This window comes from Brassica oleracea, chromosome C8 (assembly GCF_000695525.1).
Source record: "Brassica oleracea var. oleracea cultivar TO1000 chromosome C8, BOL, whole genome shotgun sequence".
Classification (NCBI taxonomy): Eukaryota; Viridiplantae; Streptophyta; class Magnoliopsida; order Brassicales; family Brassicaceae; genus Brassica; species Brassica oleracea.
In genome coordinates this window covers 19440342-19459020 of record NC_027755.1, presented here as the reverse complement: position 1 = coordinate 19459020, position 18679 = coordinate 19440342, and the positions used below count along the sequence as shown (strand labels likewise).

Here is an 18679-nt window from a genome sequence, read left to right as displayed (position 1 = left end):
GTAACCTTACTTCACAATCTTCAGATCTTTCACTTCCTTGTCTTCTTCGTCAGAAGTGGTCTCTTCTTCTTCTTCTTCTTCTTCTTCTTCTTCTTCTTCTTTTTCTTCTTCTTCTTCAGACCCCTCTTCTTCATCATCTTCTTCTTCAGACCCCTCTTCTTCATCATCATCTTCTTCTGTGTCTTCTTTCTTCAGATCCATGCCAATTTTCATATCATTCTTCATTTTCCTCTGAATTTCTATGTACGTTTTCCCACCTTTTGCTTCCTTCCTCAGAGCATCATTATCCTAAACCCTTTAAAGGGTCTCTTAGTTAATTTTTAATAGTTTTTAAAGTGTAAATGTGAGTTAACAGACTTAGAAAGAGATTTGAATATTTAGGTGGTTTATTGCAAGTTTCTTAACTATGGGTTCTTAAAAAAAAATTATAGAACAGCAAAAACAACAATCTGAGCAGGTGATCAGATCGCAGCAACCACATGAATGAAAAAGAACCTACATCATCTTTGAGCTAGGTGATTGTTGCTTTTGAGAAAACATAATCTGAAGTTGTTGTAGAGGTGAAGAGGAGGCAACAGCTTTCTTCCCTGTCTCGTTTTCACCAAGTATCTGAATCCAAAACAACCCAATAAACAACTATACCGATATGAAACCAAGAACTTGGATGTAAATCAATTGCATAAGGTCTTACCTTGGAGAATATATCTATTGTTTTGGTCAATGACGTGCAATTAACAGACACTGTTTCCAAGCAAGGCAAGCCTTCCTAAAATAACTCATAAACGAACATCAGTCTTTTATGTTGATATATAGATTCACAAGTCCATAAGATAAAGAGACAAGATTGATCACCTGCTTTGCCCAGTCTTGAGTCTGTTGTCTAACTTTCTCCATCGACAATGACTTCCCAGTTCCAAGGCAGCCACATATGTACAAACTCCCAGCCTTCTTATGTTCCGTGCAAGCTTTTACAAACTCTAAAACAGTCTTTGCTCGTCCTCACAGAAAACAACAGTTGATGGTGCCTTGGAAACGTGCAATGCCTCCTTCACAGCTTTCATTTGATCATCATCTGTGCATTACACTTGTACATCAACAAAACTGAGAGCATTGAAATAATTACGACACTGAAGTTTCATGTATACCTCTAGGATTCCACTTCGATTTAACATCTAAACAATCAAATAGCTTTCCATTAGATTCTTTCTCAACCTCCTGCAATCGTATAATCAGTAATAAATCAAATTATAAAATTCCAGCAATAATTCGATCTAATGATGATGATACATCCAATAAGAACTTCAATCGGATTGATTCCATTCGTAACTAAACAAGTCTTAATCGCTAGAAATTACCGTTATAGGCGTCCTTGGGCTTGAAACAACACATCGTCGATGAGATTTCCATTTCATCGCGTCGAGACCTCGGTTACTGCAACCTCCGCGGCGGAATCGGATCTCAGCTTCCGCTTTCGAGGAGTGTTGACTCGCCAATCGTCTTCTCTGATCTCCTCCAATACGAAAATGGAGACGTTTCGAGAAAGAGAAATGACGAAACGAGAACACGCTCCCCCTCTCTCCTCTCATTTTGCCTACACGTGTTCCCTAGAAACGTCTCTTGTTAAGCCAAAATAAAAGACGTGTTTTCCATTTATTTGTATTTTTGATTTTTTTTAAAACATAGGAAACCCCCTACATACGCCCGATAAAGATGCTCTCACTTTCTTCACCTCAACTACAAAATATACAAAACACACATTAGAAAAGAACGTGAAAGTGACAACTAAAAATTTATAAAAATTTACCCATCTTCTTGTTCGAGTCCATGTTCTTTGCTTCTGTTTTCTTGCTTTTTTTCTTCTTTCTTGTGTGAAAACCATTAATGTGAAGAAAGCATAGTATATATAACGAAAGTGAAACCTTGGGGATCATCAAATAAATGATTTCCCTGCAAAACCAAATCCCTTGTAGGGCCCATGTAATTATAACTATGACGATTAAGTGCAAGTTCTCTTTTTAATGGTCAAACATAGGGCTCGAAAAAAAAATTTGAACCCACCAAAAACCTGATTTCGATCATATTTTTATAAAAAATATTCGAAAGTGGTTTGCGAATAGAAATTTCAAATTTGGGGTAATATCCAAGCCAACCTATACCAAAAATCCAAAAATAATTTTTATATAGTTTAAATAATTTAAATATTTTCTAATATTTTCAGGGAGCTTATGCAGTTTTTTATATAGGGGTTCTGGTTCATTTTCAGATAATTTATATAGTTTGAATAGTTTTTATTGAATTATTAAATAACTTAAATATTCTAGATTTTTTTTTTGTTTTTTTGATTTTTGGTGATTAAAGATATTTGTTAAATTCCAGCTGAACCAAATTCGAAAGTAATCGAACTGAATCTTATCCTTTTTTGTCTGTCCACGGAACTGATGAATTTTATCTATAGTTTTAAACACTCCAATAGAACTTATGCATATGATACAAATTCGAAAACCTCTAGCTCTAAGTACATGAACATCTACCTTAAATTAAGCAAATAGCTTAATTTTCATGTTTAGGGCACGTCCAGCTCACCCGCTTCCAAGTCAGATTCTCATAACGATTTTAGTACAAAGTACAAACTAATAGAACTTTATAATGTTTCCCGAGGCATTTTCGTTTCAGTTGAGATGTGGTGGCCTGGTGTGGCCTTTTTGGTCCAACGTTTTTTTCTTAAATTCTCCTTTTTGTACATTTCCATTCCAAAACATCAACCCTTAGGGTCCACTTAAATCATTTTCAAATATACTAATATTTCAAAACAGTAGCTCTCATGAAATTTGGTTTGAGTTTTGACCCGGCCGAAACTGAATCTATCGCCTTAACCTAAGTAGCCGAAACTATTCAATTTTTGTAACTAAACTAAACTGAAATATAACCAAAATTGAAACTTAATTATGTTGAATTTTATATTTTTTTAATAAATCGAACCAACCAAATACTAAATCAAACCAATTTTTAATTCAATTTGGTAATTTGTGTGCAAACCAAACTCACCAACTGAAACAGCATGCTACATATAGGAATGTAAATTTCATGCCCAAACTCTCCTGTAATATCATTTATCCTTGTATTATTATTTGTTGTGATTCTAAATAATAACCATTATGAAAAAGTGATGTTATAAATATTACATTTTATTTCTAAACTCTTTTGGCCATTTAGGAACAAAATTTGATACATATTAAACTCATATAATTTTCATGTTGTTTTTATAATATATATGAATAATTTTAAAAATATATACATAAAAATAACAAAAGTTTTATTTTTTATATTTTTGTCACCATTAACTGTATAAATCATTCTCAATATATATTATATGTAGTTTTCTAAATTTTCATTTTCTTATTCCTAATATTATTCAAGTGACATACAAAAGTATACCAAAGAGAATAATTAATTACGATAAAAACTAGTATAAAACATGTATATATGAATTAATGGCATGTCTAAGAGCAAGATTATTGGTGTATTTTAGATGAGATCTTAAGGGGGGACCACAAAAATTGTAAAACCGAGGAAAGAAGTTTCTTAATTAAGAGATATTTTTATTTGGTCTTTGTACTGTTTGCAGACTCCACTGATCCGTAACGGTCCACGATTGATTTTTTTATTTTAAATCAGAAAAAAAAAAAAAAAATTTAAGAACCCTGAAAAGTTGCTACCGATAATGATGCCCTAAGTCGGTATGATGAAGCCAGTTCTGAAACAGAATATCTGGTGGGACCAAATGTAATGATCAAGATGATCACGTGACCAAAACAGGTTAAGGTCTTCTACCTCCAAAGAACATCATCAGTTTTTTTTTATGTGACCAATAAGAACAAGGGAGCCCTAAGAACAACATCAATGTTTCAGTTGTTAAATTTTGGAATAGTTTCATTCAGAAAAAAATCGGAACAGTAAGTTAGTAACCATCTGAGCTGTCAACCACTTCATCAATAAGGTTCCTAATAAAATATATATAACTACCAAATCTGTTAATTTAACATGAATTAAATAGTTGTAAAATACCAAGTTAAGTTTATGTAAAGAAGCTCACATTAACAGATTGGTATAAGTCCTGCTTCTGCACCAAAACGTCCGGCAGTCTTTACTATAGGAGCCTCTGGGTTTTCTCAAACCGGGTCGTCGAGGGGTAGGAGAAATGGAAGGAACCGGCCTCCAGCTTGGGTAAGACATATCAGACTAGCGAAGAATGCGCAGTCCAAGTCCACACCGGTTCATAAGCAGTCAGATGAAGTGGTGCCTTCCTCCAAAAGGAAAGCAGAGGGAGTTCAGATTGAGAAGGGAAACAAGACATCTAAAACCAAAGAAGATACAGTGGCCTCTATTTTGAGGCCGCTGCCATTCCAATGAACATTTTGAGTTGGAACTGTCGCGGGGCGGGAAACACCGAAACAGTTCGTCGTTTGACGGAAATGCGTAAAAAGTATTTTCTGGATTTCTTGTTTCTCACGGAAACTAAGCAACAAGATACTTACATGCTTGGTTTACAAAAAGATTTGTGTTACGATAAGATGTTCACTGTGGCGCCTATTGGTTTGAGTGGAGGCTTAGCAGTGTTTTGGAAAGATTGTTATAAGGTTGAGGTCCTGTCTGCTGATAAGAGGATCATTGACCTTAATGTGAAGTTTGGTTTCGGTTATTTTTTTCTTGACCTGTGTCTATGGAGACCCTGTAAGGGAGCGTCGACACACCGTCTGGGAAAAACTTGAGAGCATCGGTCTGTCTAGAAACAATGCTTGGATACTTATTGGTGATTTCAATGAGCTTCTGGACAACTCAGAAAAGCTTGGAGGTTCTCTGCGCAATGAGTCAACTTTTTGGGATTTCCGCAATATGGTGGAGAACTGTAAGATCAAAGAAGTTAGATCGATTGGTAACGTTCTGTCTTGGGCGGGATGGCGCGATAATATATGGATACAATGCCGCTTAGATCAAAGCTTTGGGAACGACGAATGGTTCCAACTCTTCCCCCGAGCCAATCTAGAGTATTTGGAAATGTGGCCATCTGATCATCGACCTATTCTACTATCGTTCTCTCTGGAGCCGGAAGATAGAGGTTTTGGTCGTTTTTATTTTGATAATAGAATGGTCGGTAAAGTGGGAATTGAAGAAGCTATCACAAGAGGGTGGAGTGGTGACGCTTCTGGTGTGACATCCTCTGTAATGGATAGGCTATCAAGATGTATAAGGGAGCTTTCCCGATGGAAAAAGAGTTCTCAGTTCAACTCTTTGACTAAAATCCAACGGCTACAGAAGGAACTGGAGTTTGAGATCGCTAAGGTCTGGCCAAGTGCTAGGAAGATGAAGCTGTTAAGATTTGAGCTGGCTGAAGCGTACAAGGAGGAGGAAAGATACTGGAGACAAAGAAGTAGAGAGCAGTGGCTTAGAGAAGGTGATAAAAACACATCTTACTTCCATAATGTTGTTAAAGGAAAGAAAATCAGAAACAACATTCTAATGCTGAAAGATGAAAGAGGCGTTGAACACTTTTCTGAAGGTGCTAAAGGCCACTTAGCTGTGGAGTATTTCGAGGACCTCTTTATGAGTACTAACCCTTTAGACCTTGAGACCCTGTTTGAAGGCTTTCAAAGACGTGTAACTCCGGAGATGAATGAGGCGTTGCTAAAGGAGATAACTGATGAGGAGATCAGACTAGCTGCTTTCTCTGTTAAAGGTAGTAGTGCCCCAGGAGAGGATGGACTTACTGGCGTTTTTTACCGCAACTACTGGCAGATTGTGGGTCCTCAGGTCACTGAAGAAGTACGGAGTTTCTTTCGCACCTCCTCCTTACCTGTTGGCTGGAATCACACTCAACTTTGCCTCCTCCCCAAGATAACTAAACCGGAAACGATGAAGGATATGAGACCTATTAGCCTTTGTTCCGTGCAGTATAAGATAGTCTCTAAGTTATTATCTGAAAGACTCAAGCCGATCATGGACTCCATCATCTCAGATACTCAAGGCGCTTTCGTTGGAGGGAGGCTCATCTCTGATAACATAGTGGTCGCGCATGAAATGGTCCATGGCTTGAGGACTAAGAAGTCAATAAGTGAGCAGTTTATGGCCATAAAAACTGATATGTCAAAGGCTTATGATCGTGTAGAGTGGAGTTTCTTAGAGACTTTGATGGAGAGAATAGGTTTTGCTCGTCAATGGGTCTGTTGGGTGATGGCATGTGTAAGTACAGTGTCGTATACAGTCCTCTTGAATGGAAGAACGCATGGCTTCATCAAGCCTGAGCGGGGGATTAGACAAGGTGATCCCATGTCGCCTTTCCTATTTATCATCGTCGCAGAAGCTTTGGTTAGTATTCTTAATCAGGCAGAAGCCAAGGGACGTCTCCAAGGGATCAAACTAGATAAGCAAGGCTCGGCGGTGCATCATTTATTGTTTGCCGATGACAGCTTACTGATGTGTCGAGCCAACATGATGGAGAGTCTTGAGGTCCTCAGATGTCTGAAATTATATGGGGATGCGTCAGGTCAACAAATCAATCCGTCTAAATCTTCTATCATTTTTGGGGATTTGGTTGACCTGGGTTTACGTGAAGATATTAAACAGGTCCTCAAGATTGAGAAAGAAGGTGGAGAAGGCACATATCTTGTTCTACCCGAAGTCTTTAAAGGCTCTAAGAAGAATATACTTAATTACATCCGTGAAAAACTGCAGCATAGATTACATGGATGGTTTGCTCGCACACTATCTCAAGGAGGCAAGGAAATTCTTTTGAAGTCTATAGGTATGGCACTACCAGTTTATGCCATGTCAGTCTTTAAATTGCCTAAAGATTTGTGTGCTAAGCTTACTTCGGCAATGAGAGACTTCTGGTGGGGCAATGGAGGCTCAAGAAGGAAATTACCTTGGGTTTCTTGGGACACTATGTGTAAGGGCAAGGAAGAGGGTGGTCTGGATTTTCATGATTTGGGACGCTTTAATCAAGCTTTACTTGGTAAGCAAGCGTGGAGAGTTTTCTCGAGACCTGATTCCCTAATGGCTAGAGCCTTAAAGAGCATATATTTCAAAAATGGGTCTTTCCTGGAAGCTAGTATTGGTTCCCGTCCGTCTTTCATTTGGAGGAGCATACTCCATGGTAGAGAAGCTTTAAAATCAGGTATGCTAAGGACTATTGGGTCAGGGGAACAGACTAATGTGTGGACCTCTAACTGGTTGCTGGATGACGAGTCGAGGTCCCCCATGTACCGCCAAAATAGTATCGTAGACCTCACATTATTGGTCAGTGACTTGAGGCTCCCTAACTCTTCTGCTTGGGATATTCAAAAAGTGTTTGATACCTTTACTGAAGAGGACGCGGCTCGTATCCTTAGAATCAAACTCTCCTTGGATAAGCAAGATACAGATGTGTGGGGTTTTACAAAAGATGGTGTGTATACGACGAGAAGTGGCTACAAAATGCTGTCTGTGATCCATAACTCTAACAACCCGTCTCCTCGTCCTCTCCCTCCTGTGGAGAAGCAATTATGGAAAAGCATCTGGAAACTCAAGACTTCCCCAAAGAACCAACATTTTCTCTGGAGAGCTTTGTCTGGTGCGTTGGCGGTGTCAGAACGTCTTCAGTCCAGGGGTATACACGTAGATTCGACTTGCCTAGCCTGTGGTCAGGCATCTGAAACGATTTGTCATGTATTGTTCCTCTGTCCTACAGCAGTAGAGGCCTGGAGACTAGCACGTATTGAGCCCCCTCCCACAGGATTCTCCACTACATCGATTTTCCTCAACCTTCATTACCTTGTGGCGGGTACAAAAAAACAGAGTTGGAGGCAGAGCAACATTAAATCTTTCCCCTGGATACTTTGGAATCTCTGGAAGGGGAGGAATGCTCTAATGTTTGAAAAGACCCGTATATTAGCTTCTTCAATGGTTACTAAAGCTCTAGAAGAAGCAGAGATTTGGAATAAGGTTAACTTGAATGTTCTGGCATGCGAGGAAGTTCAGGTTCAACCTCCTACTGTTCAAAATATATGGACTAAGCCTCCCTTGGGTTCCATCAAACGTAACATTGGAATGGCTTGGAGTAGTTTGGGACCGTTTACGGGAGCAAGCTGGATCACAAGAGATTGCTGTGGGCGTCCTATTCATCATAGTCGTCGAGCTTTCTGTTCCTCTGCCTATAAACGGGAGTCAGATCTTAAATCTCTTCTTTGGGCTATAGAAGCGATGGGTAGCTTGCGGGTCAAGAAAGTTATCTTTGAAGCTTCTTCTTTCGAGGTTAGGCAGTCCCTCTTACACCCCTATCACTATATGGATCTTCTACCCCTTATCCAACGAATCCTAGCTCTCTTACACTGTTTTGAGGTATGGTATATATGCTATGTATCTGATCAGAATAACAGTGTAGCACAAGCAATTGCAGAAAACGTGGTTACAGGGGCTCGCTCACAATCGTATGTTGGGTCTGGGGGCCCTTTGTGGCTGCAGCAACTTATTCAGCAAGAAGCAGGGAATTAAGTTTTTTTCTTCCGTTCTCTGGTGGTTTTTAAGTTGTCCCCATTTTCTATAGCTCTTTTATAAGAGTGCTGTGGTACTTACTGGTACTTGAATTTTTCTCAGCTTTTTTTATATTTCATTGTCTTTGCAGTAACATTGTCTTTTTGGTCTTTCAAATTAATGAAAACTCAGTGTTAAAAAAAAAAAACTTAACTTGCACGTAGACCATGCATTCACGTGGGTAGTCATGCGATATTGTAAGACTGAAAACCACTTTATGAAAATATTTGACCTTAGTAGACCAATGGACGAACAAAAATCACCTGCACAACACACTACAATGTTTCTAGTATAAACTAGTAAACTTAATGATGTTTCGGATTTTCGTTTCGGATTGGATGTGGTGGGCCTTTTTGGTGCAACATTCCTCTTGATAAAATCTTTCTTTTGTTCATTTCCGTTACAAAACAAGGACACCGTTTCGGTTTCGGGTCCACCTAAACAACTAATACTTGAATTTCTTTTAAGAATATTTTTGTTTTAAAATAATTATTTTATCTGCTTTTATATAATTTAATGTTGGAAATATTACCCAATATCGATGAGATGAAGATAAGATTAGACAACTAAAAGATTTAAGAGGAAAACTCTTTATATTTAGGAAAAGGTTTACAAAGATTTTGTTTTGCGAACTCTCTCTTACAAATGTTTTCTCTCTTTGTTTTCTTGATTCTTGGATGATCATACAAGTGAACTAAACACCCATATTTATACTAATGAGGGGTAAGTACAAGTTACTTCTTGATTTTTCTTTTGATTTTATTCTAAACATATTCTACACACTTCTTAATCTACACACTTCTTAATCTACACTCTTCTTCTTTCTCTAGATTTTTCTTCCTCTTTGGGCTTTGATTAATATTGGGCTAATGAGGAAAACCCAACATTGCTGTAGAGAATCTAGTGTTTCACTGCATGAATTGGAACGAGTAGATGATATGAGATGAGAAGTTAAAGATATTGCGATTTACACAGGATATAACTGATTACTTTCTTCTTCCTATGATCACGGGATGTGAAGATATGCTCCCAAATACGTGTTAAATTGTACAGATCTATATACTTAGAGCATCATTAACCCTAGAACTCCATTAAGATTTCTTAATGACTATTTAAGTATTAAATGAGACACCAACACTAATCTCTTAATTAAGGGTTCTTAAAAAAAATTATTAAACATTGTTTTATTAAAAATAAAATTTATTTATTAAATAAAATTTATTTATTAAATAAAATTTATTTATTAAATAAAATTTATTTATTAAATAAAATTTATTTATTAAATAAAATTTATTTATTAAATAAAATTTATTTATTAAATAAAATTTATTTATTAAATAAAATTTATTTATTAAATAAAATTTATTTATTAAATAAAATTTATTTATTAAATAAAATTTATTTATTAAATAAAATTTATTTATTAAATAAAATTTATTTATTAAATAAAATTTATTTATTAAATAAAATTTATTTATTAAATAAAATTTATTTATTAAATAAAATTTATTTATTAAATAAAATTTATTTATTAAATAAAATTTATTTATTAAATAAAATTTATTTATTAAATAAAATTTATTTATTAAATAAAATTTATTTATTAAATAAAATTTATTTATTAAATAAAATTTATTTATTAAATAAAACATAGTAAAAGATAACATTTTAAACATAGATTTTAAAATAAAAACATAAAACAAAGATTAATAAAATAAACGAGAATAATTTGAAAGAAGCAGCTGAGCTTAGTTGTTATCTTCGTCACCTCCAAATTTACGGTATATATGTTCAACAAAATCATTTTTCAGTTGTTGATGTATTTGTCTATCACGAATTCTAGTTCGAACACCCATCATATTGACGATATTTGTAGGGATCTGTAGAATACGTGAGATCGACATGTGAACTTTCGTTATCTTCTCTTTATTGGAACTCTGAAACATCAAATGGAGTATGATACACGCTATCATAATCTTCCCAATTTTGACTTTATCCCCAAAAGTACCGGATTTTTAACAATGGCAAAGCGAGCTTGCAAGACTCCAAAAGCACGCTCGACATCTTTTCGGACAGCTTCTTGATGTTGAGCAAATAAAACCGCTTTCGGCCCATGTGGTATTGAAATATATTGGATAAAATTTGACCAACACCATCGATTTCTAACACATTCAACACACTACACGTTCGTTCTCTATCTAACCATTACACAACCATAGTCTATTTATTACCTAACACAACCATTATCTAACACTAACCAAAAAATTTATTACCAACGATTCAATTGATTGCAAGCAAGAATCAAAATCAACATCAATCGCAACAAAATCAAAAAGCACCAACGAATATAAACAATGCTTTATTCAATAGAACAGATTAAAGAAAAATGTTTTACATGTATGAACAATCGAACGCGTTTTGTCTGACGAACATGGATCATGCCTCTTCGTCCATCCATCTAAAGCCAACAAAGACAAAAACAAAAGCAAAAAAATCAGAGGATTTATATATTAAGATTCACGCATAAGAAGAAGGATAACAATCTAAAGACATGCATAATAGAAAGATTCAAACATAATCACATGTGAACATAACTTTGCCTTTCGATTCGACTGAGCATCAACAGTCACCGTTTTCTTCGTCTATGAGAGCCACCAGGAGAGATCGGTCGCTGTTTTCCTTCGTCGAGGCGAGCCACCAAGAGAGAGGTCGCCGTTTCCTTCATCGACGAGATCCACCGAAGAGAGAGGTCGTAGTTTTCCTTCGTCGAAGAGATCCACCGAAGAGAGAGGTCACTGTTTCCTTCGTCGACGAGATCAACCGAGACGTCGCCATGTCCTCGGAGATAGCCACCGAAAGGGAGAGAAATCGCCATTTCGTGGTCGAGAGGAGAGCAACAGAGGGAGAGAAACAAATGAATGAAAGAGACGACGAAACTCGCCACCTCCGCTCTACCCAATCACATATTGCCACGTGGCCTTTAAGAGCCGTGCCTTCCTTCTCTTAATTAAGAGCCGTGCCTTGCGTTTATTTCATTTTTTTCTTTTCTTTTAATACCTAATTAAACTAACAAACCTACTTAAGAAACTGGGTTAATGATGCTCTTATCCTCTAAAATTGTTGATATGTGGCCCGTTTTATTATCACGTAAACGGACCACGGTCAACAGTTTTAATAGGTTCGTTTAGGCCCTCAGGCTTCAACCCCATTTTAACATTTCTTGCTTCAATTAGTTAGTTGAACGAGCTGGCGAATGAAAAGCTAATCAAGTCAGTACTTCAGTAAGCTCGTGGTTGAATGTCAAGGCCTCAAGGGGTTTTACTATTTGATTTGTAATGTATAAAAGAACACACCCAGCTATCAAACATTGTTTTTTAATATAATTTAGCTTGCGTTGTAGAACAGCTACATGAATACATTAGCTTGCGTAGTTGGAGTCCAAGTTAGTCAGTATCATTTGTCTAGTTGAAATATTCAAAAAAGAAAGATTCCAAAAGGATATGTATGGTTTGAAAGTGGTGCTCAGGCTATATACCTTTTCCCCAAATTCAACTTTCCCCAATAGTACTCAAATACAATCATTAGAGGTCGATTTATCCAATGATACATGAATAATAAGATAGTTTAAGAGTTTTCTTTTTATGGTAAAACAAGATTAGAAATTCCAACTGGATTTGAAACGCACTTTAGACCATCTCATATTTATTCGTGATCCAAAAGAAGAACCTCCGCTATTTTTATTAGGTTATGAGATCATTCATAAATGGGCCTCATCGTTTCTGATCGTCGTTAGATTATCAATAAAGTAAAAAGAATATATTCAGGCTCAACTCCTTTTCAAAAGCCCAATAGAATCTTGGTCTTTTGAATTTATTTTTTTCAAAGAAATCAGAAATTAGTTTTATCAAAATTTAGTTTTACCTTTTTTCTGATCAGTGAAATCTATTCCAAATATATTATAATTATTATTTAAGATATGTTATGATCTAAATACACATAAATTCAATTTAAATTTAGAAAATGACATGTCATACAAACATTAATATTTTTAATTGTTGGGAAAATTATCCAATATCGATGAGATGAAGATGGTATTAGACAACTAGAAAATTTAAGAAGAAGACTCTTAATATTTAGGAAAGGGTTTACTACAAAGATTTTGTTTTTGGAAACTCTCTCTTACAAATATTTTCTCTCTTTGTTTTTCTTGATTCTTGGATGATCATACAAGTGAACTAAACACCCATATTTATACTAGTGAGGGGTAAGTACAAGTTACTTCTAGATTTTTCTTTTGATTTTATTCTAAACATATTTTACACACTTTTTAATCTACACACTTCTTAATCTACACTCTTCTTCTTTCTCTAGATTTTTCTTCCTCTTTGGGCTTTGATTAATATTGGGCTAATGAGGGAAACCCAACATTTAACTATAAGATTAAAAATTGTAAAATGTTCGGATTAACCTCCCAAATAGATTTGGTTACGGAAATGTTCTAACTAAGACGAGCGCGTTAACAAAAAAAATTAATTAAGACGAGCGCGTTGAATGTTACTAAATCAAGACATCTATCATATGGTTGGATATATATTTCGCAACGTGTCCATGATCATCAAATTCCGTCAAGGCTACTGTCTCTCTCTCTCTCTCTCTCTCTCTCTCTTTTTCGTTGGGTTCACTTGTGTGTTGGACTTTTCCGTTTAAGTTGCTTTTACTATCGCTGTGTCCGCCCCTGCCCCCCATTGGTTGTGTTTTTCGTCTAGTCTAAGATTGGACCAGTTTAGTTAAATGAAAAGCTAATGGAACTATATGAAAAAGGAGCAGATCAATTATCAAAGGTTCCCGATGGAACTCACTACCGTATACTATGGGCTTGGGAATTCAGATTCAGGTAATCAGTTTTTCAGTGTCTCTGTTTCTTCTGTTGCCTCTAGTTGCCTCGAAGATTTTCTTAGCGGGACTTTTCGATATGCTAAATGTTATCAGCACAGTGTTATCATCTTTTTCCTAATAAAATGGTTTGATGTAATATGAGTTTCGCAATGATTGCCAAAAAAAGAAAGTCGCTCGTTCACCGTGGATACATAAAAAATAATAAACAGGAGAAACGTTTATGAGATAATATGTTGAGCATAATTCTTATTAAGAAGGTAAAAGTGTAAAGAATAACCAATATAAAGAAAGTTGGTTATTACTATTGAGTGGTCTATAAAATTATTTCCTTTCATATATATGATTTTTTATGAGTTAATAGTATTAATTAAGTTCTAGGCTTCTAGCTTTGAACGGTGTGAAATTTGAGAATCGCTAAGAGCAGACTGCTTGAGGCAATTTTATTTTTGTTTAACAACAAATATATACCATTTTCTAGACATTATTTATCAAATAATTTGTACATGTGTCATCACTACAATTATTCTAAAAAAATATGACATGACTAACAAAAATTTGGCATGGATCTTAACTATGACATAATATAAAATTAATTATGACATAGTTCAGTTATAGAAAAAAATATAAGGTAATAAATATATAGTGATTTATCATAAACCTGCAAAATAAACAAATTCATAACAAAAACCAATAATATTCATTTGTTTATTGGAATTTTCAATTATTTTCAATATAATATATAAACATAATATTATATTTCATGTTTAAGATATAAAATAATAAAATATAGATAAACATATGTAAATAGTTTTTATAGTATTTTTTATTCTACAAATAATTTTTTTATATAAACTACTTATGCTTTATATCTGCTAGTTTTATCTACTTTTACAAAAATATTTTTAGAATATATACTATTTCTCTTAAATAATTATATCATTCCTTTTTAATAATGACATATATATATATATATATATATATATATTATTTCTGTGACAAAAAAAAATATTATTTACCAATCAACTGTTTAAGTTTATAACCACTATAAGAAGAAATTGATGACATAAATTATTTAAAAAATGTGATATATCTATTGATCGTTATAAACAATAAAAAGATGTATAAAAATTATTATTTCTGAAAAACAAAATAACTTTTATTTATTTAAGCTAAATGCCAGTGTAGGTTAAAATTTCATAAACTAAGTGGAATCTCTATGAATCTGTGAATGTCTTGCTGTCAAAAAAAAAAAAGTGGAATCTCAATTTAAATGATTACTTTATATTTTTAAAACAGAATAAAATTAATTAAATAAAATTAATGTAATAAAATTAATTTTTAAAAGTTATTATGTTTGCGCACAATACAGGAAAACATACATTGTATAATTCTGAAGGAGATGATGTCCGCATGTTGCGATATGCCAAGGAAATTGGGGTAGTAATAACTATTTCATCTGATCAATCAATCCATTGACTTAATCACAAAGGGAAAGAAAAAAAGTTTGAATGTGCGCGGAACAATCAACACGGACGCTTTAGCTTGCTAATCAAGCAATTAAATAATACTTCTTCTTTGATACAGAGAAACTGTATCGAAGAAAAAGATGAATTGTAACCTTGAATCGATGTTCATAAAACAAGGATCCAATCTCAATGTGTGAAGAGTGAAGATTGAAGAAACAACTCTAGAACAACATAGAGAGAAACTCCATTAAATAAGTGTCAATAACTCAGAGAAAAGATGAGGAGATGACTCTAACAAACTCACGATACAATTTTCTTGATTAACGAAGAAGACGATGCATGGCGTTTACTTTGTAGCCGGGATCTATGTATTGCTCCGATTTGCCATTTTGGGATGAAATATTAATATATAATTATTATAAAAAAAAAGAAGAAAAAAAAGAAAAAGAAGCAGACGATGCATGGCGTTTTTTTATCTTGTATCAAACTTCTTTTTCCAATCACAAGCAGCCACGTGGCGGTTTACTCAATAGTTCTCCCCATCTACTCTGCTACTGCCACGTACTCATGCTGTCCTTTGTATTTTCTCTTCCCATGCTGTCCTCTGCCATATGTACCTATCTACCTCGTCTCCGAGTGATGGTAGAAATATAGAAATCTTTTTTTTTTTTTTTTTTTTTTTTTACAAAAAATTTTTTTTTTTTTTTTTTTTTTTTTTTTTACCAAAAATCTTTTTTTTTTGTAAAATGATTTCCAAGAAAAAGAAAATAAAATCTTTTGGATGTTTGATTCTCTCGTTTGGGGTGTAAAGAAGAAAAATACCAAATACTCATCCCTTGTTTCATAGAAAGTTTCCTTATTTCTCACTGTGGAAGCATAACATATACATAAACTAGAAACTAAATTACTCGCTTCTTGAAGAATATCGAATTTATTTTCAAGAAAAGGTTTAATTATGAAATAAAAGAATATGCTAGGATCAAACGGCTAAAAAAGTAAACTAAGACTCGAAAGAAAATCAAAATAAAAGGAAATTAACCATTGAGAAGAAGAAAAAGGAAGCAAGTACAGCTTTTAACACCTCCTCCATAAATTTATAAACCCTAAATCACTGAGATAACTTTCTCTCCAAGATTGAGCTTGACGATGAGTTTGTGTACCGTTACACCGGAGCTTCCTATGCATTTAGTGACGGATGAGATTCTCACGAGATTGCCTTCGAAATCCCTGATGGGATTCATGTGCGTTTCAAAGCCCTGGTTATCACTCATCCGCTCACGTTATTTCTGTAACCGTTTCCTCACCGTCCCATCCCCTCGTCTTTACATGTGTTTACGGGATCAAACCACCTACGATGACTATGTCCTACTCACACTGGCTCCTCAAGACACTGGGCCCGCTACGTCTACCTTTGTAGTTGACCACAGTCAGAACGACACACAGATGGGAGGTTACATCTTGCAAAATCTTGGTGGCTTCATGTTCTACGTCTATTGGAAAAAACCTCGCATCCATAACCCTGCCACCGGACAATTTATCACCTTACCCTTCAGCAAATCCAAGCACATGGTCGTACCTCCAGGAGGAGAAAAAAACGTGGCCTATTTTTTCGGATACGACCCTATTAGCAATAAGTACAAAGTGATCTCCCTTGTAAGCGTATTCTTAGAAGAAACTAGGGTAGTCATAAGTTCAGAGAATCGAGTCCTTGTCTTGAAACATGGACGAGGTTCTTGGAGAAAGGCTGCTCTAACTCCAACGGACTTTTGTCCTCACGTGCCTTCCAAAGGAGGAATCTCTATCGATGGGGTTATATATTACTTGGCTTGGCTTGATCTTTATAGACTTGTTGTTGTGAGTTTCGACATTAGATCCGAAGAGTTCAACATGATCCATGTACCCAAGCTAGATGAAAGTATCTTGAAAGATGATCTCACTCTTTTGGAGTGTGGTGGAAAAGCAACTCTATTTGACCAAATCAATCTTAGAGACAAGGGTGTCTTGGCTTTATGGACTGTGGAAGATGTCGGGAGCGAGAAATGGTCGTGCAAGAGTTTGGTTTTGAAGCCTTCTCAGCTGCCTTTGGTTAATAGCTTCAAGGTTCAAGGTACAACTCAAAATGGCAACGTTCTCCTGATACCAGAAGATTTTATTTCTCCTTTTCACATTCTCTCTTATGATCTTCGGAGCAATGATATGAGAAAGATTGAGATCGAAGGTATACCAGACCGATGGTTTAATATGGACGAAGGAGCTGAGGTACGTGTTGACGTCATGTTTATGGACCAGAGTGAGAGCCTCATCTATAGCGATTTTTTATCTTCTCTCGACTGGGAAGAGGAGAGAAAAATTGCAAGATCGAAGAAGCGAGCTACCAAATCTAAAAAGATTAAGAAAAATAAAAAAGAATCTGAAAAAAAATAACAGAAGTTAAATACTAAGTTTTATATCTAATATTATTGTTTTCATACAAGTTATAAAAATTAAGTTGATTTAATCTCTATGTAAGTTATTATTCTGAGGATAATATTCTTATAAACTTGCGTGTGCTTATTATCAATTTTTTATCATAGTATCATAATTTAGTTCCCTTCAGTTACTACAGTTTTTATCATCGATTTCTTTAGAAAATAATAATAAAAATCACATTTACACCCAAAAAAATCACATACTTTTCTATTACAAGCCTGCGATGACTACGCTGAGCATGGTCGTTAGAGATGTTTGAAATTCAATAACCAAAAAACACATTCATAATCATAAGTCTTTTGAGAATACCAACTGAAATGCCATACAAGAACATTTTTCTTTGGTAAAACATATAGTAACATTCCCTTCTACGTAACTTTTTTTCTTTCTTTTGAATATGAATGTTTTTGGTAACATGCACTGAGTCAGTGTCCAGTGTCACTGACTCAACTTGGTTGGATTTCGCTCTTGACCCCGAAGAAGACCTTGATGATAATTAACGTACACTGACTCAATGTTTACAACAATACGTTCCAATATGTATGTTCTTCTTGTAGATTTGGAAATGTCTGATGCTCCCCTTAGCTAATAGAAAGTCTTGCTCCTAGGTTGGCTGCATTGAAAATAGAACTCTGTCCATGCCATATGACCGTTGGTTACTTCTGGAAAGTTTATTTTGTTCTCTTCTCCATTCACGGTTCAGTAATCACGATGCTCAGCTTTTATCTTCGCCACAGGTTAGCCTCACTTAATATTCTTGAATCCAGTCGATATGAACCAAAACGATTGTTGTTGTTACTCAATAAAACAGTTTTGAAACCAACAGACTTACGAAGCTTATAACTAAGAACAAATAAACTTTCTATTGAAACCATATTAACATTTGATATCTCTCAAGTCTCACCAAGGTTCTTCTGTAGATCATTACTAAGATCAGACCAAAACATCATAACTTTTTTTTATCAACTGTCATAAAATAATTTCACAGTGACACGATGATGCATCATCAATGCATGTATGGAAGTGAGAACTTTTGAGATACCCTCAGTGCATACTCCGACAATTTCATCAACAGAGTCTTCTCAAAGTTCCCTCTTTGATTAGTTTATTTTCCATCTGTTTGGGTACTACGAAAAAGCCAGTGTGTTGTAGCGAGATTTCGTTATTGTAGAAAAAAGTTGAGGGTGAAACAAATGGATGTAGTGAAATGAAAAAAAGAGACCTGTCAGACAACCGTGCGACCACCCTAAGCATGGTCTTGACCATACTAGGTAACGATCCTC

General features: G+C 35.0%; 2 protein-coding genes across 2 annotated transcripts; one reads left to right on the top strand and one right to left on the bottom strand.

Moving 5' to 3' along the window:
- Positions 1-495: 495 nt before the first annotated feature.
- LOC106308870 (cell division control protein 6 homolog) lies at positions 496-1586 on the bottom strand. The gene is made up of 6 exons (XM_013745976.1): positions 1356-1586; positions 1146-1215; positions 1014-1072; positions 853-945; positions 692-766; positions 496-609 (listed from the first exon to the last, which is right to left on the bottom strand). Exons 1-6 carry the CDS (start codon positions 1584-1586, stop codon positions 496-498), a joined length of 642 nt encoding a protein of 213 aa, XP_013601430.1.
- A 14487-nt stretch (positions 1587-16073) lies between these two features.
- LOC106308869 (putative F-box protein At5g62660) lies at positions 16074-17896 on the top strand. Its single transcript, XM_013745974.1, has 2 exons — positions 16074-17145; positions 17826-17896. Exons 1-2 carry the CDS (start codon positions 16074-16076, stop codon positions 17894-17896), a joined length of 1143 nt encoding a protein of 380 aa, XP_013601428.1.
- Positions 17897-18679: the final 783 nt, after the last annotated feature.